An 18,232-nucleotide genomic window follows, 5' to 3' on the forward strand; every position below is an offset into this window, starting at 1 on the left:
CTCAGCGCGGACCTAAAAGGTCAGTTTAGCACTCTATACTTAAAGCACGCAATGGTTACATAATGATGTTGGTAAGAACAGCTCTTTCATGGTTCTATGTAATATATGCCAATCCATCCAGACAAACGGAAATAAGATTGTCTCTTCACATAAGATTGGTCTGTAATGTTCCCACCTGGATAGGTATGGGGAGTTTTGGATACCCATGGACAATGGACTATACTAATCAGCATGCTCCCCTCTGGATGTATCTACTCTGTAAAATATTATACATTGAAATTGTTATACTATTTATTGATGTTATTCATCTGCCTATTCCTGTTGTTATCATTGACATTTACCTAAATAAAAAAATATATTTAAAAAAAAAAAAAAAACTTGGTTGTAGCAAATTTCGACAGGTAATGTCTCATTCAATTACACAAGGTTTTTGAGTGCTCATGCACGCACGCCACTTCCTAGTTACAGGTCCGTATCTAATCAAAATTAAATAAAACTCTCCATCTTTCCAACAAACTAAATACATTTGATCGTAGAAGTAAATTGAAAGTTTGTTTTAAAATTTACTGGCCTTTTTAAACCAGTTTGGACACCCAACTTGGAGTGTCCCAATACACATGGCTGTACGTGGGTTCATTTAAAGGAAATGGCTTATGAAAGGGACAGTGTAGTGTACAAAAATGACTTGCTCTAATGTGACTATATGTCCCTTTAAGCTTTAGCTAGGCTCCTTAGGGGGGATTTTTTCTAGGTTACCACCCTCTGACAGCAGTTTTATTGTTGGATCAGGCAAGTGTTGCAATGTATTTTATCACTGTAACATTTTCTTGTGTTGTCACCACTGTATCCTGCATTCATCAGCTAGTCCAGTCCTGCACCAGATATACTCTAGGTTTATGGCTGAATGTTCCTTTATTTGGGGAAGGCATATCTCAGTTGTTTTTCATCTCTCTCCCTTTATGTGCATTAATAAAACTATGCATTTGTCCAAGTTTTTAACAAGCTTGTATTGTAAAACAAAATGTTTGTATATATGCTTTTTGATGCCCCACAACAAAAATTGGTGTCCACTGCTGCTGTTCTGAAACTGGCACTGCAGGAGTTAAAGGGACATTAAACACTAAATTTATGCTAGATTGTATGATGCATTCAAAGAAAGTATTAGTCTCAGAATAACATGTAGATGTATTTTTTAAAGTCTCATTAGTTGTTTAAATAGTGACAAAATAAGTATAAAGTTTTAGTGTCTATAAAACAATGGGAGCTGCCATGTTGTAACTTGGGTTACCTTCTCTGATGTGGCCAATTAGGGGCAGTAATAAATAGGTCACTAGAGTGTGCAGCCAATGGCTGCACACAATTTCAGAATGGAATTAAAGTAAAAGGGGACAAAATAAATAATGAACTTATATTGCAGAGTATGTGTGTGTGTGTGTATATGTGTATATATATATATATATATATATATATATATATATATATATATATATATATATGTGTATATATATATATATAATTTATCATTTTATATTACCATCTTAAAGTGTTTAATGTCCCTTTTAAGGAGCCATGATTGGTCACGTATAGATTTATGATGCTTCAGACAGTATTCTTAGTATTTGCCTACAGATCTACAAATTTGCCAAGTTGTTTAAAATTGCTTGCCCTAGCTATCTGAATAATGAAAGTTTAATGTTGGGTAGACATTGCTATTAGGTTTACTAAGTGATTATGTTTGTTATAATTGTGAATGCTGATGTACTAAAAGGGAAATAAAAGTGCAAAAAGAAAAAAATGTTTAGCATGTTATAATTGCACAATATTTTTGCATATAACTACGTGTTTAAAGGGACAGTCTACTCCAAAATTGTTATTGCTTGAAGGAATATGAAACCTACATTTTTTCTAATTTACTCCTATTATCAATTTGTCTTCATTCTCTTGGTTTCTTTATTTGAAAAGCAGGAATGTATAATCTTAGGAGACGGCCCATTTTTGGTTCAGCACCCTGGGTAGCGCTTGCTGATTGGTGGCTAAGCTTACATTCCTGCTTTTTTCACATAAAGACACCAAGAGAATGAATAAAAAATTATAATAGGAGTAAATTAGAAAGCTGCTTAACCCCTTGAGTGCTAACGACGGCTAGCACTCAACTACCTTTTTGGTGATCTGGGGGCCCCACCCGCTCCTACCCCGGCAATCAGGCCTGCATAGTGGCAGGCATCGCCGAGGCTTCCCGTTACGTGCGGTGACGTCATGAGTAATGACGTGATGACGTCACCGCGCAACTTTATTTAAAATTGACAATACAAAGTATAGGGAAAGGGGGCATGCTGCTTAGAAACCTGTATCTCAGGGATCTGAGCAGTTACAGACCCCCAAGACCCACCATTGGAAAGGTAATCGCCCAATCTTTCCAGTGGTATGAGTCTTGGGGATCTGGGGGGGGGGGAGTCAAAACATTTTTTTTTGTTAAAATAGTAAACAACAGAAAAATATTAAATCCAGCTTAGCACTCAAAGGGTTAAAATTGCAGTGATTTGATAAAAGTGTGCAGAATTTCTAGATGAGGTGAGGTAGTGCAGGTACAGTATACAGTATATTCTTTTGTGATTCAGACGGACATACAATTGAAAAAGAAAAAAAAGGTTTCCAATTTACTCCTATTATCAAATTTGCCTCATTCCCATAGTATTCTTTGTTGAAGAGATACCTAGGTATCTTTGATGCAAAACATGCGTCAGGTGCTTTGTGACGTGATTAGGTCCTGACCAGGGGGCCTTTGGTATTGTATTGCAGCTATATTTTATATGTTCTATTTGCTTTATTGATTTAACCCTATACTAGATGCTTTTGTAGTACCAGATTAGGACAGAAATACCCAGTGTTTTTAAATTGTGTAGGAGCAACACGTGAGACTAGCAGTTCGCCAATCCCTTTTTTGTGGTTCTCCTTAGGGAGATATTATAGTCACCGGTAGACTCTATATTAGGGCTCTTTTTATTTCGTGTTGCACTATATAATGGGGATAACTACCTCCTTTGAACCTTTCTGGTATTAGGCCTTATATTTGATTGTATAGGTGTTTGCTGCGTGATTTATACAATACTGTGATTTGGACCTTTCATGTTTCTGTATGTTATTTCTTGGTTTTTTTTGTTTTGTTTTTTTGTTGTTTTTTTTAAAAAGCTTTATTGATGTGAAATGCCAAATACAAGCAGACGATGAAGAGAAAAGAAAAACAGTTACATTTCGTCAACTTATACATTAGTGTCTTCGACCATCAAACACTAGATAGATTTCACATATTTAATAATTGTATTCTTCCTTCGGACGCAGTCCGAGGAAGAAAACTGAATGTCCATTTTCAATTTTATTAAAGAAAACATGCTGACTGAATGTTGAGTCTGTTAAATAAATATAAAGGCGTTGAAAGATACGGAGGGGGGGAGAAGAGGGTTCAGAGGTCAGGGAGAAGAAAGAAGAAGAAAAAAAAGGGGGGAGGGGAGGAGGATGCTTAGTTAGTACCACGCCACAGGGCCAGAATCATCTCATATGTTGCCAGTTTGTGTGTTTTCAAATAGTGATACCTCTCCATGAGGAGGGTCTCCTCTACCTGGGCCCGCCATTCTTCTATAGTAGGGATAGCCTGAGATTTCCATTTTCTGGGAATTAGCGGCTTAGATTATTATCAGTAACAGGGCCATATGGACGTCACTCTGTGTTTTGGGCAGTGTCAGAAACAATAGAGTCTCAGGGGCATTAGGAATTTGAGTATTAAGAATTGTGGACATTTGTCTTGTAGCTGAGGACCAAAAGCTCTCCAAGTTCGGGCAATGCCACCAAATGTGAAGAAGAGATCCCTCACCTCCGCAGCCCCTCCAACAGGGGGGGCTGAGAGCGGGGAAAATTTTGTGTAGCCTCACCGGAGTGAGGTACCATCTGCAAATAAGCTTGATATGTGTCTCTTGAATGTGGGTTGATACAGAGGATCTCTTAATCAGGCCAAAGGCCCTCAGCCATGATTTACAATCAAATTGTGTTTTGAGTTCCCTATGCCACTGTGTGGTATATGTGGGAAGTGTCTCCGCGTCAGGGACGAGCAAAATTTTGTATATTAGTGATATCAAATGTCTTGGAGCGTGTACCCTAACACATAGTTCCTCAAATTGTGTTAGTTTCCTTCTTAAGTCTTGTTTGTTTTTATGAGAAGGTGGGTTAATTGGCTGTAATGTATCCAAGGTTTAAAAATGTCTGCGTGTCTCCTAGTTTTTCCCGGTGCATAATGTTCCCGTTTTCAGTGATGCCCTAAACAGATCCCTCCCTGAGGCTATATGGGTTAGTCTTTCGAGAGCTGAAATGATGGTAGGGGAGTTCGGGGTTCTCAATAATCGGTAAGAGAGGAGAACACTTTGTGGATATAGGAGTAGTGGTGGCTATAGTTCTGTCCCATACCCTAAGGGTCTCCGCCAGTATGTGATACTGCGAGATACTTTTCGGGCGCTTCTGAGGAGATATCCAGGCAAGGGTTCCCAAATTATTTAATTTAAGAATGTTCCTGTCTAATTGTACCCAAGCCTTTTGGTCTGTGTTATGTGACCAATCCACAATTTTCTGTAAAACAATAGCAGACCTGTACGATTTTAGGTCGGGGAGACCCAAACCTCCCCTGTCTCGCGGTAGATACATTGTGCGTCTAGATAGTCTTGGCCTGACCTTGTCCCATTCAAACTGTTCAATTAATTTTTGGAGCTGATCTATATATCCTGCAGGGAGTGCGATAGGGACTGTTTGAAAGATGTATAAGATCCGAGGGAAAACGTTCATTTTGATGACTCCCACCCTGCCCAACCACGAGAGGGGTCTATTACTCCAAGAGGAGATATCTGCTGCAATATTATTTTTAAGGGGCCCGTAATTTTGCTTAAAAAGGTCAGATGGATCAGAGGTTAGGTGTATCCCCAAGTATTTCAATTTATGAGTGTTAATTTTGATATTATACTCGTTTTGCAGTGATTGTATAATCTTAGGGCATGTATTTATGTGTAAGAGCTCAGATTTGTTCAAATTGAGCAGAAAATTAGAAACAGTTCCAATTGATCTCAACTTGTCAAGTAGTGCAGGAAGTGAGGTGTTAGCGTTTGTGATGGTGTATAGGACATCGTCCGCATATAGTGCCTGTTTGTATTCTATATGCTCAATACTCAGACCTGTGATGTTTTGGTTCTTTTTAACTCTGTGAGCCAGGGCTTCAATTGACAGGGCAAACGGGAGTGGGGACAATGGGCACCCCTGCCTAGTGCCGTTGCTTATGGAGAAAGCTTTGGATAATGTTCCATTCACTCTAATTCTAGCGTTGGGATTTGAGTATAACGCGAACACTGTATTTAAAAAGGTATTTTTGAAGCCCATCGTCTCCATAACCCGACGCAGAAAAAGCCAATCGACCCTGTCGAAGGCCTTCTTTGCGTCGGTGGAGAACAGAACCAGTGGGATTTTTTAAATTCTCGCATGGGTTATTTCTTGTTTTAAGTGTTTTAAAAGTGATTTTATATTTCTCTTTTTATTTCTCTTTTTATTTTCTTGATATAATAAATGTTAAGTTTTTTTTTATTTTTTTCCTCAAATTGTGGTGTGGATTGAGAACCCCTCCTTATCATTGTGTGTCCTCTCTTTTGGACCAATCTAATTTAGTGTTTCCCAGAGTGCTTAAAAGATGCTACTTTTTCTTTTCTTTCTGTACTTGATTATCTATGTCTGAATCTAGCGCCACCTGTTGGAAAGGCTTTCCCTAGCTGTCCCATTCAGTTACTTATTGTATGATATATACTCAATTATTTAATCAATGCCTAGGTAGGCATCTGGAGCACTACATGACAGGAAACAGTGCTGCCATCTAGTGCTCTTGCAAATGAATAACATTCTTGCAAAACTGCTGCTATATAGGCTCCTGAGGTTATGTCCCTGCTTATCAACAAAAGATACTAAGATAAAGAAAATTGAATAGAAGTAAAATAAAAATAGAAAGTTGTTTACATTTGCATGCTCTATCTGAATCATGAAAGAAAACATTTGGGCTTAGTATCCCTTTAAGTGTTGCGCTTTTGCTAGAAAGTCAGTACTATTGTTTTGTTGAAGTGCCTATTAAAGCATGCAGCATTGGTACAGTGTTGTATTTAAAGGGACATGAAACCCACATTTTTTTTTTTTCTTTCATGATTTAGAAAGAGCATGCCATTTTAAAGTGAAGGTCAATTTTGATGAATTAGAGCCTGGTTTTTAATAATCCTATTAAAAACAAGGGCACTTTAATTCATCAAAATTTATATTTCACTTCTTTTCTTCAAAAACTTACCTTTTAATCCTGGCAGTCGCTCCAGCGATTCCCCCTGCCGTCGGAAGCCTCTGCAGATGTCAGAAATGATGAACCCACCTTATTCCAATCATGGCTTCCCCCCGGGGGAATCTTGGCCTGATGCACCGCCGTGATTGGAGGAAGCCGGATTCGTCATTTTGGACACGCAAAGACGGCTTGCGACGGGCGGAGGAAGTGCTGGAGCGGCTGCCAAAATTAAAAGGTAAGTTTTTGAAGAAATGTCAATTTTGATTAATTAAAGTGCCCTTGTTTTTAATAGGATTATTAAAAACCGGACACTAATTCATCATAATTGACCTTCCCTTTATGCACCTTTCTAATTTACTTTTATTATCTAATTTGCTTCATTCTCTTGATATTTTTGTTGCTAAAAAGCATATCTATCTGCACGCTGGCGAAATTATATTTTACTTGCATGTAGGTTTAGCCACCAATCAGCAAGCGCTACCCAGGTGCTGAGCCAAAAAATGGACTGCTCCTAAGCTTAAATTCCTGCTTTTTAAATAAAGATACTAAAAGAACGAAGAAAGATTGATAATAGGAGTCGATTAGAAAGCTGCTTAAAATTGCTGCTTTATCTGAATCATGAAAGAAGAAAATGTGTGTTTCATATCCCTTTAAGCTAAAAATCATTTTTATTAAAAAAGGAACTTGGTTACTATTAACGTTAATCTAACTTTTTTGTACTACGCAAATTTACATAATTTGGTGCAAATACAAACAGTTTATTACCTAATGAGAAACTGCTTTGTCGATAAATTGGTGATGTCTGTTATCTGTTCAGTGATGCTGATGCAAAGTAGTATTTGGAACGCGATATTATAGGCACATCAATCACCAATACCGTGCTAAATGTAATGAATGTAATAATTGTTCAGACTGGATAGACAGCTGTTTAGTAGCAATGTAAGGCTGTGACTACGGATCTACATCCAAAACGCGTAAGCCTGTCAGTGCTGCGCCCTTAAGACTAAGCCAGGACTGCTGTGTTTCCTTTGTTCATTTATTTTAATATGTGGATTCAATAAAGGATTGGTTTTACAGAAGAGTCGGAGTTAACTTCTTGCTTCAAGTCAGTGATGCTGATGGCCATATTAAACGCCTCCGGTGTGGCCCCAGGGCTGTAGTTTGGACAACCCTGATTTAGAGTGACTACACTTCGCAGTGTTCTCCCCAGGACCAATTTAAAGGGATAGGGAAGTCATAAATAAACTTGCATGATTCAGATAGAGCAGGTCATGTTAAGACACTTTTAAATTCACTTCTATTTTCAACTGTGCTTCATTCTCTTGGTATCCCTTGTTTAAAAAGTATACGCACATATCCTGCACTAGTGGGAGCTAGCTGCTGTTTGGAGCCTGCACACATTTGTCTTTTGTGATTGGCTAACTTGAATGTGTTCAGCTAGCTGCCAGTAGTGCAGTGCTGTTCCTTCACCAAAGGATAAAAAGAGAATGAAGCAAATTTGCTAATAAGTAAAACTGTAAGTTTTTTCAGAATCATAAAATAAAATTTTGGGCTTTCCTGTCCCTTTTGTGGATACACCACCTAGCTAATTTTACTGACCATGCAGCTAATATTAAAGGGACATGAAACCCCAAAAAAATCTTTCATGATTCAGATAGAGAATACAAACTTTCCAATTTACTTCTATTATTTAATTTGCTTCATTATCTTGTTATCCTTTGGAAAGGTTTATCTAGGCAAGCTCAGGGGCAGCAGAGAACCTAGGTTCTAGCTGTTGATTGGTGGCTGCATATATATACTGATTGTGATTGGCTCACTTATGTGTTCAGTTAGAAACCATTAGTGCATTGCTGCTCCTTCAACAAAAGAATTTAACAGATTAGATAATAGAAGTAAATTAGAAAGTTGTTTAAAATTGTATTCTCAATCTTAATTATGAAAGAGAAATTTGGGGTTTCATATCCCTTTAAAGGGACATGAAACCCTAAACTTTACTTTCATAATTCAGGGCACACAATTTTCCAGTTTACCTCTAGTGTCACATTTGCTTCTATCTCTTAACATCTTTTGTTTAAGGAGCAGTTCTGCCCTACTGTGAGCTAGCTGACCACATCAGATGAGACAATGACAAGAGGCAAATATGTGAAATCACCAATCAGCAGCTAGTACCTTTATAGTGCTCTACCTAAGTATGCCTTTCATCACCATCTCTTACTCTCGTTATTTCAGACAGCACCTATGTTGTAGAACTTTCTTAATTAGGCTGTCAGATGCTGCTTTGCTATTCAGAATGCCTTATAAGTTTATTGCATCTCCCAAGATGGGAAATTATTATCCCCAACTAAACATGGCCTACAATCAGCACTGGGTAAAGGTGTAGTTTAGCGTCCCAAATTCCAGCGCACGGTTGGAAGGTACCGCATCCTGCGTTGGGGGGGAGGAACCAAGGATAGGTTCCCAGCGGCAGTTGTGGCACCCGGGAAATATATTGGAACAGAGCATTGTGGCGCACTGAACACAAACAACGCCAACATGTTTGTCTCCAAGTACCACTAATACTTCTGTCCACTGGCTACTAGAATCTTACCCCTGGCTCCTAACATTTTGTTTTATTTTCCATAGATCTATATACAAATACCACTGTCTGGCTCCCACAAATATGTCTAGCTCTTAAATTGTCTTACTGGCTCCTAAATTTTAAACAGATTTGTTGACCTCTTTTGGGACGATACAAATAAAGAAAATATTATTAATTATCTAGGTGTGTTGCTAGTACCAAATGTTTAAATCAAACAAAGGGTTAACATCACTGCTATTTTTCTATACTGGTACAAAAAGGGGAACAAATAACTGATTTGGTTGTGAGAAGAATGAATGGTGAGTGGGGTGGAGTTTTTGAAGGGCCCATTAAATGTACTCAACTACTGAAAACCCTGGCAACACCTCTGGGTTATGTAATTTTTGTCCTGCATTCATCCATTTCATAATTTAAAGGGACAATATACACCAATTTTCATATGACTGCATGTAATAGACACTACTATAAAGAATAAGATGCACAAATACTGATCTAAAAATCCAGTATAAAACCGTTTAAAAACTTACTTAGAAGCTTCCCGTTTAGCTGTGTTTAAAAAGGTAGCAGGAACACCCACTGCAAGTGGGAAGTAGTAGACACCCCCCCCCCCCTTCCTCTGCATATGAAAAGACCCGTTACACAAACAGGAGCAAGCTGGAATAGGTATATATCCGTATTCTCCTAAAACTTTAGGTCTTGGTTAGGAGTCTGAAATTCAGAGCAATGTTATTTTAAAAATAAGCAAAACTATACACTTAAAAAACAAAACTGTATAGGCTATATAAATGGATCATCTACAAAACATGTATGCAAAGAAAAATCTAGTGTATTATGTCCCTTTAATAAACATTTAACTTTGTGCTTTGCTATTAACATATCTTTTTTAATTTTTTTATACATGTGTTTATTTATTTTGGATTAGTTTTTTTTATATTTATTAATTTTTATTCAAGTTTTCTTATTCACAAGGATACAATCCAGTATAAAACATTTTTCTGAGATACTTTTTGTTGGATGGATTGTAACATAGTAGAATAACATAGTAAACATTCAGGTCAAAACTTTTAACCTCTAATAGAACATGGTATCCTCTAGTATTGATAATAGTCTATTTTATGATCTTCCTTTCTCCTACTGTATTCAGAACAAGGTGATAGTGAGGGGGGAGGGTTGACAGAGGGCGTCTTGCTTATTTTACGTATTGTGGCTATGTCCAGGTTACATTTGTCTGAGTCCTAAACTTTCTCTAACAGGAGGGGGCAGAGGGAGGCTTATATTGGTTCCAGTAAAACTGCATGTTAAGGAAAAATTCTAATTTCTGTTTTTTTAAAGAACCCATATTTTTCTAGTGCAAATAGGTCATCTGTTCTGGTAAGCTACATCTGTCTCGTGGGTTGTGTTTTCCTTTTCCACGTTCTCGCTATGATAGATTTAGTGCTATTGAGAACTATCTGAAAGACCGCTTGTCGTATTTTACAAAAGTTTCCAGGTTTCTGATTAAATAAAGCATGAGTTACCGTTAATGTGTAACCATCACAAAATAGATATACTCCCATTGTTTCCACTTCTCTCCGTATTATGTTTATTTCTTTGCATGATCACCAGATATGAGTCATAGTACCTGCTTCACCGCATTCACGCCAACATAGGCCATGGGAATGTGGGTAAATGGATTTCAATCTGTGTGGATTAAGATACCATCTTGTCAATATTTTGAAATTTAATTCCAAAATATTTGCTGACTCAGAAGCTTTATGCGTGCGATAGAACATTTAACATATCTTTTTTTTTTTTATATACTAATGAACTGATGGTAAATTTCTCAATACAATTTTATTTTTTAGGAAACCTCACAAAAAAACACAGATAAACACCCTTCAAAGAAGATGAAATTAGATAATAAATCCAATGCACACGATACACTCTCTGAAGATAAAAGCTCTCAAGCAATTTGCAATGTGGACTCTGCCCAAACCATTTCAGTACCAAAGAACAGAGAGAGAAGATGTACAAAGATAAGAAAAAACACCCGCACTTCCAAAAGTTCTGATAATCATTCACATCGCAGTCCAAAGGATGGGAGGAAACGTGGCAATGTCTTGTCTAATGTAAATCAGTCAAAAATAAGTAAGAAAAAAGCAATTATCCAAATGGATAGCGTTCCTTTTTTAGATGAAGACAGCAATCAACCCATGCCACTAGGACGCTTCTTTGGAAATGCTGAACTTATGCAGGTGAGTTTAAAATGAGAGCCAATTCTAAAAGGGATGTTAAATAGTGTGAGACAGTAATATAAAATAATCAATTATATGTGGCAAACAATATTTGCATTATACTCCTATTTCTTTTGTCCCCCTTTCCTGTAATTTAAAGCAACAGTAAAGTCAAAATTAAATGTAAATTGATTGGATAGAGCTTTAAAATTTAAATAACGTTCAAATTTACTTATATTATCAATTTCTTTATAAGGTGGTTGGTAGCCAAAAAAAAGCTCAAAATTGGCTCGGTATTGGGGTGAAAAAAGCTTAGCAATGAAAGGGTTAGTAAAGGATACAAAGAGAACTAACTAACATTATTTATGCCTGATAAATTCCTTTCTTTCTTGGTGGTGATAGCCCACGAAATGTCATGCTTGTGGGAATTCACTTCTTGGCCACCAGGAGGAGGCAAAGAGCACTCTACAACAAGTCTTTAAATAACCCTCCCACTTCCCTCTGTCTCCCAGTAGTTCTTTGTCACGTCAGCTAGGAGCAGGCAAGGTTAGAGGTGTTCCAGTTTTGAAGAATTTCAGTAATTCCATTAATTTCCCTCAATGGCTAGTTCCTTGAAGAGAGATCTTAAAGGGACATGCCACCCACATTTTTTCTTTTATGATTTAGAAAGAGAATGCAATTTTAAACATCTTTCTAATTTACTTATATTTTCAAATTTGTTTTAATCTCTTGATATTCTTTGATGAAAAGCATATCTAGATATGCTCACTAGCTGCTGATTGGTTGCTACACATAGAAGCCTTGTGTGATTGGCTCACCATGTGCATTGCTTTTTCTTTAACTAAGGATATTTAAAAAATTAAGCAAAATAAATAATGGAAGTAAATTGTAATGTTGTTTAAATTTCTATTCTCTATCTGAATCATGAAAGAAAGATTTTGGGTTTAGTAGCCCTTTAAGGAGAGTACTGGCTGTGCAGATATACATCTCCTTGTTGGAGTTGTAGTCACAAGCGTGCCACGGGTGTCGCTGGGATAGTTCTTTAGCCTCCTCATGTTTGGCCATAAAGTGTACTCCTATATCCTCTACTGTTCGTTACCGCACCGGATGGACTATCTACTGTCTCCTAGGACTGCAATGGGGGTAAGAACACTGAACGGTTCTGTTGCTGGGTAAGTACCCATATTTTCTCTCAGCCTACGAGCCCTTAATGGCTGCACTTGTTGTATCATAGCCCATGACTGCAGTACAGTTTTAATAGTTGCTCCTGTAATCTACATCTGTACTTGTACAATAGCACACAGTACTAAAATATGGTGTACAATAGACTATAAGAGTAATTTTTTTATTATTCTCATAGAGGTTTATATTTTATTTTCCCTTAAGACATTTTATATTGTTTGTGTGCATATAACTGGCGCATTTCGACTGGTTTAGCTGCTCTTATTATCACAGGCAGGTGCTGTGCCCAAGTCTCCCCTTCATTCTGCCTCTAGAACTCTCATCTGCCCTAGAACTACTCTAGCGGTACAGTGAGCAAGGTGACTGAGCTCAGGGCATTGGTCCAGTCAATGGAGTGGACTACGATCTTTTGTGGTTTTCGTTTTTGGTGCGCTTTCTGCAAGCTGTGTTATGCAATCCACGCTGCAATGGGGGATACATTGTTTGCCGTGTCAGTCTATAGTGACCGCCATTATTGAGCGGCTAAGGGCTCCTCTGCACATGTGTAGCAAATAGTGTTGCAATAGGGTAGGACTTTGCTGTTCCTATACTACACATTTTGTTTGTTCCTTAAACATTTTTTTCTTATGGTGAGTGGGTCTCCCTTCCGTTCCCTTATGATGTCTGTTTTGTTGCCACACCGGGAGAGGGTATGCACCGGTGCTGGGCTCAGGATATGCATCTCCTTAGCTTTCTGCATTTTTCTCTAATTAAGGCACTCTGGGTCTGGGATTTAGGACGCTCAAGTGTCCTTTTTAAATCTGTCTACTTCAGGCATTTTTACCATGCATAATTTGCTTATGAATTTTTTAATTCATTTAGCAATTAAGGAACTCAATGGTGTAGGTTAATCTCTATATTAACTTTCAGAAGACCGAATTCTACAGTATTTGTAATACTTGTATTTATTTATTACATCAATATTGCTGTGCAATAATATGATTATGTGTGTATATCTTCTAGCTTTGCATTATTGTGACAGTAATGGTATATTTGTAATACTATCCTATTTCTATTTATTTTTGTGCAATAATGTACTCGGGTATATGTAGACCTACAGTTATTTTCATATAGTGTTTAAAGGGACATTAAACACTAAATAGAATAATGCATTCATAGAAAAGATTAGTCTGAGAATAACATGTAGATGTAGTTTTCAATGTTTCATTAGCTGTTTAAATATTAACAAAATAATTGTAAAGTTCTGGTGTCTATAAAACAATGGGAGCTGCCATGTTGTAACTTAGATTACCTTCCCTGTTGTGACCAATTAGAGACAGTTATAAATAGGTCACTAGAGTGTGCAACCAATGGCTGTGTAGAATATAACATTGTTCTGCACTTCCATTTTTAATAACAACTGAAAAGCTCAAAATCTTGCTGCGCAATAACTTGAGTATATGTATATCTACAGTACTTTTTATGTTGAGCATTGTTGTTTTGCACTATTCTATTTGAAAGTGCATTCTACAGTAATGGTATGCTTTTACTACTATTCTATATATTCTTTTTTGCTGTGCAATAACTTAAATGTATTTAGCTATTACATCCATATTGGGTATTATAGTTTAGTCCTATTTTATTTGCAGGTGCATCCTACAGTAATGTTATACGTGCACTACTATTCTATTTCTTCTTATTGCTGTGCAATAATTTGTGTGCATGTAGTTCCTACAGTAATTTACATATTAAATGGATACTGAACCCAAATATTTTCTTTCATGATTCAGATAGAGCATGTAATTTTAAGCAATTTTCTAATTTACTTCTATTATCGATTTTTTTTTTTTTTTAATTTTTTTTTTAATTTTTCTTCGTTCTCTTGGTTTTTTTATTTGAAATTTACGAGCCAGCCCATCTTTGGTTCAGCACCTGGATAGTGCTGAACCAAAAATGGTCCGGCTCCTATGCTTATATTCCTTCTTTCTCTTGTTAAGTGTATCCAGTCCACGGATCATCCATTACTTGTGGGATATTCTCCTTCCCAACAGGAAGTTGCAAGAGGATCACCCACAGCAGAGCTGCTATATAGCTCCTCCCCTCACTGCCATATCCAGTCATTCTCTTGCAACTCTGAACAAAGATGGACGTAGTAAGAGGAGAGTGGTGTCCCAGTATTTAGAAGAAGAATCTGCCTGCGATTTCTATGATCTTAGCAGAAGTAACTAAGATCCACTGCCGTTCTCACATATTCTGAGGGGGGGGAATGGCGTGCAGGTTTTCCTGCAATAAGGTATGTGCAGTTAACATTTCTCCAACATTGGTGTGTCCGGTCCACGGCGTCATCCATTACTTGTGGGATATTCTCCTCCCCTACAGGGAAAGGCAAGGAGAGCACACAGCAAGAGCTGTCCATATAGCTCCCCCTCTGGCTCCGCCCCCCGGTCATTCTCCTTGCCGCTCTGAACAAGTAGCATCTCCACGGGGATGGTGAGGAGTTTGTGGTGTTAGTTGTAGTTTTTTATTTTCTTCTATCAAGAGTTTGTTATTTTAAAATAGTGCTGGTATGTACTATTTACTCTGAAACAGAATGAGATGAAGAGTTCTGTTTAAAAGAGGAGTATGATTTTAGCAGCAGTAACTAAAATCGATTGCTGTTCCCACACAGGACTGTTGAGATGAGAGAACTTCAGTTGGGGGGAACAGTTTGCAGACTTTTCTGCTCAAGGTATGACTAGCCATTTTCTAACAAGACTGTGTAATGCTGGAAGGCTGTCATTTTTCCCTCATGGGGATCGGTAAGCCATTTTCTTAGACTTAGAAAGAATAAAGGGCTTATTATGGGCTATTAACTGGTGGACACTCTTAAGGGCTAAATCGATTGTTTATTTAAGTTTTTATTTAAAGTTTGAAGTGGATTTCACACTTTTATTATTTGGGGAACGTTTTTCTATCGCCAGGCACTAGTTAAGACACCTTCCCAGTCAGGAAGGGCCTTTCACTGTATTAGGCAGAGCCTCATTTTCGCGCCATTATTGCGCAGTTTCTTTTAAGTACAGTGCATGCAGATGCATGTGAGAGGGTCTGGTGTACACTGAAAACGTTCCTAGAAGGCTTGAAATACCCCCCTGGGATAGTTGAAGTCACAACAAAGGCTGTGGCTGGGACTGTAGTGGGGTTAAAATTGCATTTTAAGGGTTAACAGCTTGAAAATTGGGGTGCAATACTTTGAATGCATTAAGACACTGTGGTGAAAATTTGGTAAAGATTGGATAATTCCTTCATAGTTTTTCACATATTCAGTAATAAAGTGTGCCCTGTTTAACATTTAAAGAGACAGTAACGGTTTTGTTTTAAAACGGTTTTTGTACTTTATTAACCAGTTTAAGCCTGTTTAACATGTCTGTACCTTCACATAGCTCATATTCTGTATGTATGGAAGCCAATGTGGTTCCCCCTTCAAATATATGTAATAATTGTGCCATAGCGTCCAAACACAGTAAGGACAGTATTGTCACAAATAGTAAGATTACCCAGGATGATTCCTCAGATGAAGGAAGTAGAGATAGTTCTACATCTTCTCCTTCTGTGTCTATACCAGTTATGCTCGCGCAGGCGACCCCTAGTACTTCTAGCGCGCCAATGCTTGTTATTATGCAACAATTGACGGCAGTAATGGATAACTCCATAGCTAATATTTTTTCCAAAATGCCAGCATTTCAGAGAAAGCGCGATTGCTCTGTTTTAAACACTGTAGAGTAGGAGGGCGCTGATGATAATTTTTCTGTCATACCCTCACACCAGTCTGAAGTGGCAGTGAGGGAGGGTTTGTCAGATGGAGAAATTTCTGATACAGGAAGAATTTCTCAGCAGGCAGAACCTGATGTTGTGACATTTAAATTTAAATTAGAGCATCTCCGCGCATTACTTAAGGAGGTGCTATCTACTCTGGATGATTGTGACAATCTGGTCATCCCAGAAAAATTGTGCAAGATGGACAAGTTCCTAGAGGTCCCGGTGCACCCTGATGCCTTTCCGATACCTAAACGGGTGGCGGACATAGTGAATAAGGAGTGGGAGAAGCCAGGCATACCTTTTGTCCCTCCTCCTATATTTAAGAAATTGTTCCCTATGGTCGACCCCAGGAAGAACTTATGGCAAACAGTCCCTAAGGTCGAGGGGGCGGTTTCTACTCTAGCCAAACGCATGACCATTCCCTTTGAAGACAATTGTGCTTTCAAAGATCCTATGGATAAAAAATTGGAGGGTTTGCTTAAAAAGATTTTTGTACAGCAAGGTTACCTCCTTCAACCTATTTCGTGCATTATTCCTGTCACTACAGTGGCGTGGTTCTGGTTCGAGAAACTGGAAAAGTCGCTCAGTAGGGAGACTCCGTATGAGGAAGTCATGGACAGAATTCACGCACTTAAGATAGATAATTCCTTTATTTTAGACGCCACTCTGCAGTTAGCGAGGTTAGCGGCGAAAAATTCAGGGTTTGCAATTGTGGCGCGCAGAGCGCTCTGGCTAAAGTCTTGGTCGGCGGATGTATCTTCCAAGACAAAATTGCTTAATATCCCTTTCAAAGGTAAGACCCTTTTTGGGCCAGAATTGAAAGAGATTATTTCAGACATCACTGGGGGAAAGGGCCATGCCCTCCCACAAGATAGACCTTTCAAGGCTAAGAATAAGTCCAATTTTCGTTTCTTTCGCAATTTCAGGAACGGAACGGACCGGCTTCCAACTCGCTTCCCAGACTAAACCAGCTTGGAAACCAATGCAAGGCTGGAACAAGGGTAAACAGGCCAAGAAGCCTGCTGCTGCTACCAAAACAGCATGAAGGGGTAGCCCCCGATCCAGGACCGGATCTAGTAGGGGGCAGACTCTCTCTCTTTGCTCAGGCTTGGGCAAGAGATGTTCAGGATCCCTGGGCACTAGAAATAGTCTCTCAGGGTTATCTTCTTGAATTCAAGGAACTACCCCCAAGGGGAAGGTTCCACATGTCTCACTTATCTTCAAACTAAATCAAGAGACGGGCATTCTTACATTGTGTATAAGACCTGTTAAAGATGGGAGTGATACACCCAGTTCCAACTGTGGAACAAGGTCAGGGGTTTTACTCAAATCTGTTGGTAGTTCCCAAAAAAAGAGGGAACTTTCAGACCAATTCTGGATTTAAAAATTCTAAACAAATTTCTCAGAGTTCCATCGTTCAAAATGGAAACCATTTGAACAATTTTACCTTCAATCCAGGAGGGTCAATTTATGACTACCGTGGATTTAAAGGATGCGTATCTACATATTCCAATCCACAAAGATCATCATCAGTTCCTAAGGTTCGCCTTTATGGACAAATATTATCAGTTCATGGCTCTCCCATTCGGGCTAGCCACTGCTCCAAGAATTTTCACAAAGGTGCTCGGGTACCTTCTAGCGGTTCTAAGACCAAGGGGTATTGCAGTGGCACCTTATCTGGACGACATTCTAATCCAAGCGTCGTCTCTTTCCAAAGCAAAGGCTCATACAAACATTGTTCTAGCCTTTCTCAGATCTCACGGGTGGAAGGTGAACGTAGAAAAGAGTTCCCTGTCTCTGTCGACAAGAGTTCCCTTTTTGGGAACAATAATAGATTCTTTTGAAATGAAGATCTTCCTGACAGAAGTCAGAAAGTCAAAGCTTCTAAACGCTTGTCAAGTTCTTCTCTCTATTCTGCAGCCTTCCATAGCTCAGTGCATGGAAGTAGTAGGGTTGATGGTTGCAGCAATGGACATAGTTCCTTTTGCTCGAATTCATCTAAGACCATTACAACTGTGCATGCTCCAGTAGACAGGATCACCTGTCTCAGGGAATGAGTTTCTGCAGACCAAAGTGGGTCATTGTCACGACCGACGCCAGTCTATCAGGCTGGGGCTCGGTCTGGGATTCCCTGAAAACTCA

The 18,232-nt window shown here is 38.5% G+C and overlaps 1 protein-coding gene across 1 annotated transcript in view; it reads left to right on the plus strand.

The window, feature by feature from the left end:
• The window catches only part of C8H1orf174 (chromosome 8 C1orf174 homolog), a 177,627-nt gene that overhangs the window by 7,202 nt on the left and 152,193 nt on the right, over positions 1 to 18,232 (plus strand). Inside the window, exon 2 of the mRNA XM_053690406.1 lies at positions 10,766 to 11,155. Coding sequence (XP_053546381.1) covers positions 10,766 to 11,155 — 390 coding nt within the window. The remainder of the gene's footprint in view (positions 1 to 10,765; positions 11,156 to 18,232) is intronic.

The sequence above is a fragment of the Bombina bombina genome, chromosome 8 (assembly GCF_027579735.1).
Source record: "Bombina bombina isolate aBomBom1 chromosome 8, aBomBom1.pri, whole genome shotgun sequence".
Lineage (NCBI taxonomy): Eukaryota > Metazoa > Chordata > Amphibia > Anura > Bombinatoridae > Bombina > Bombina bombina.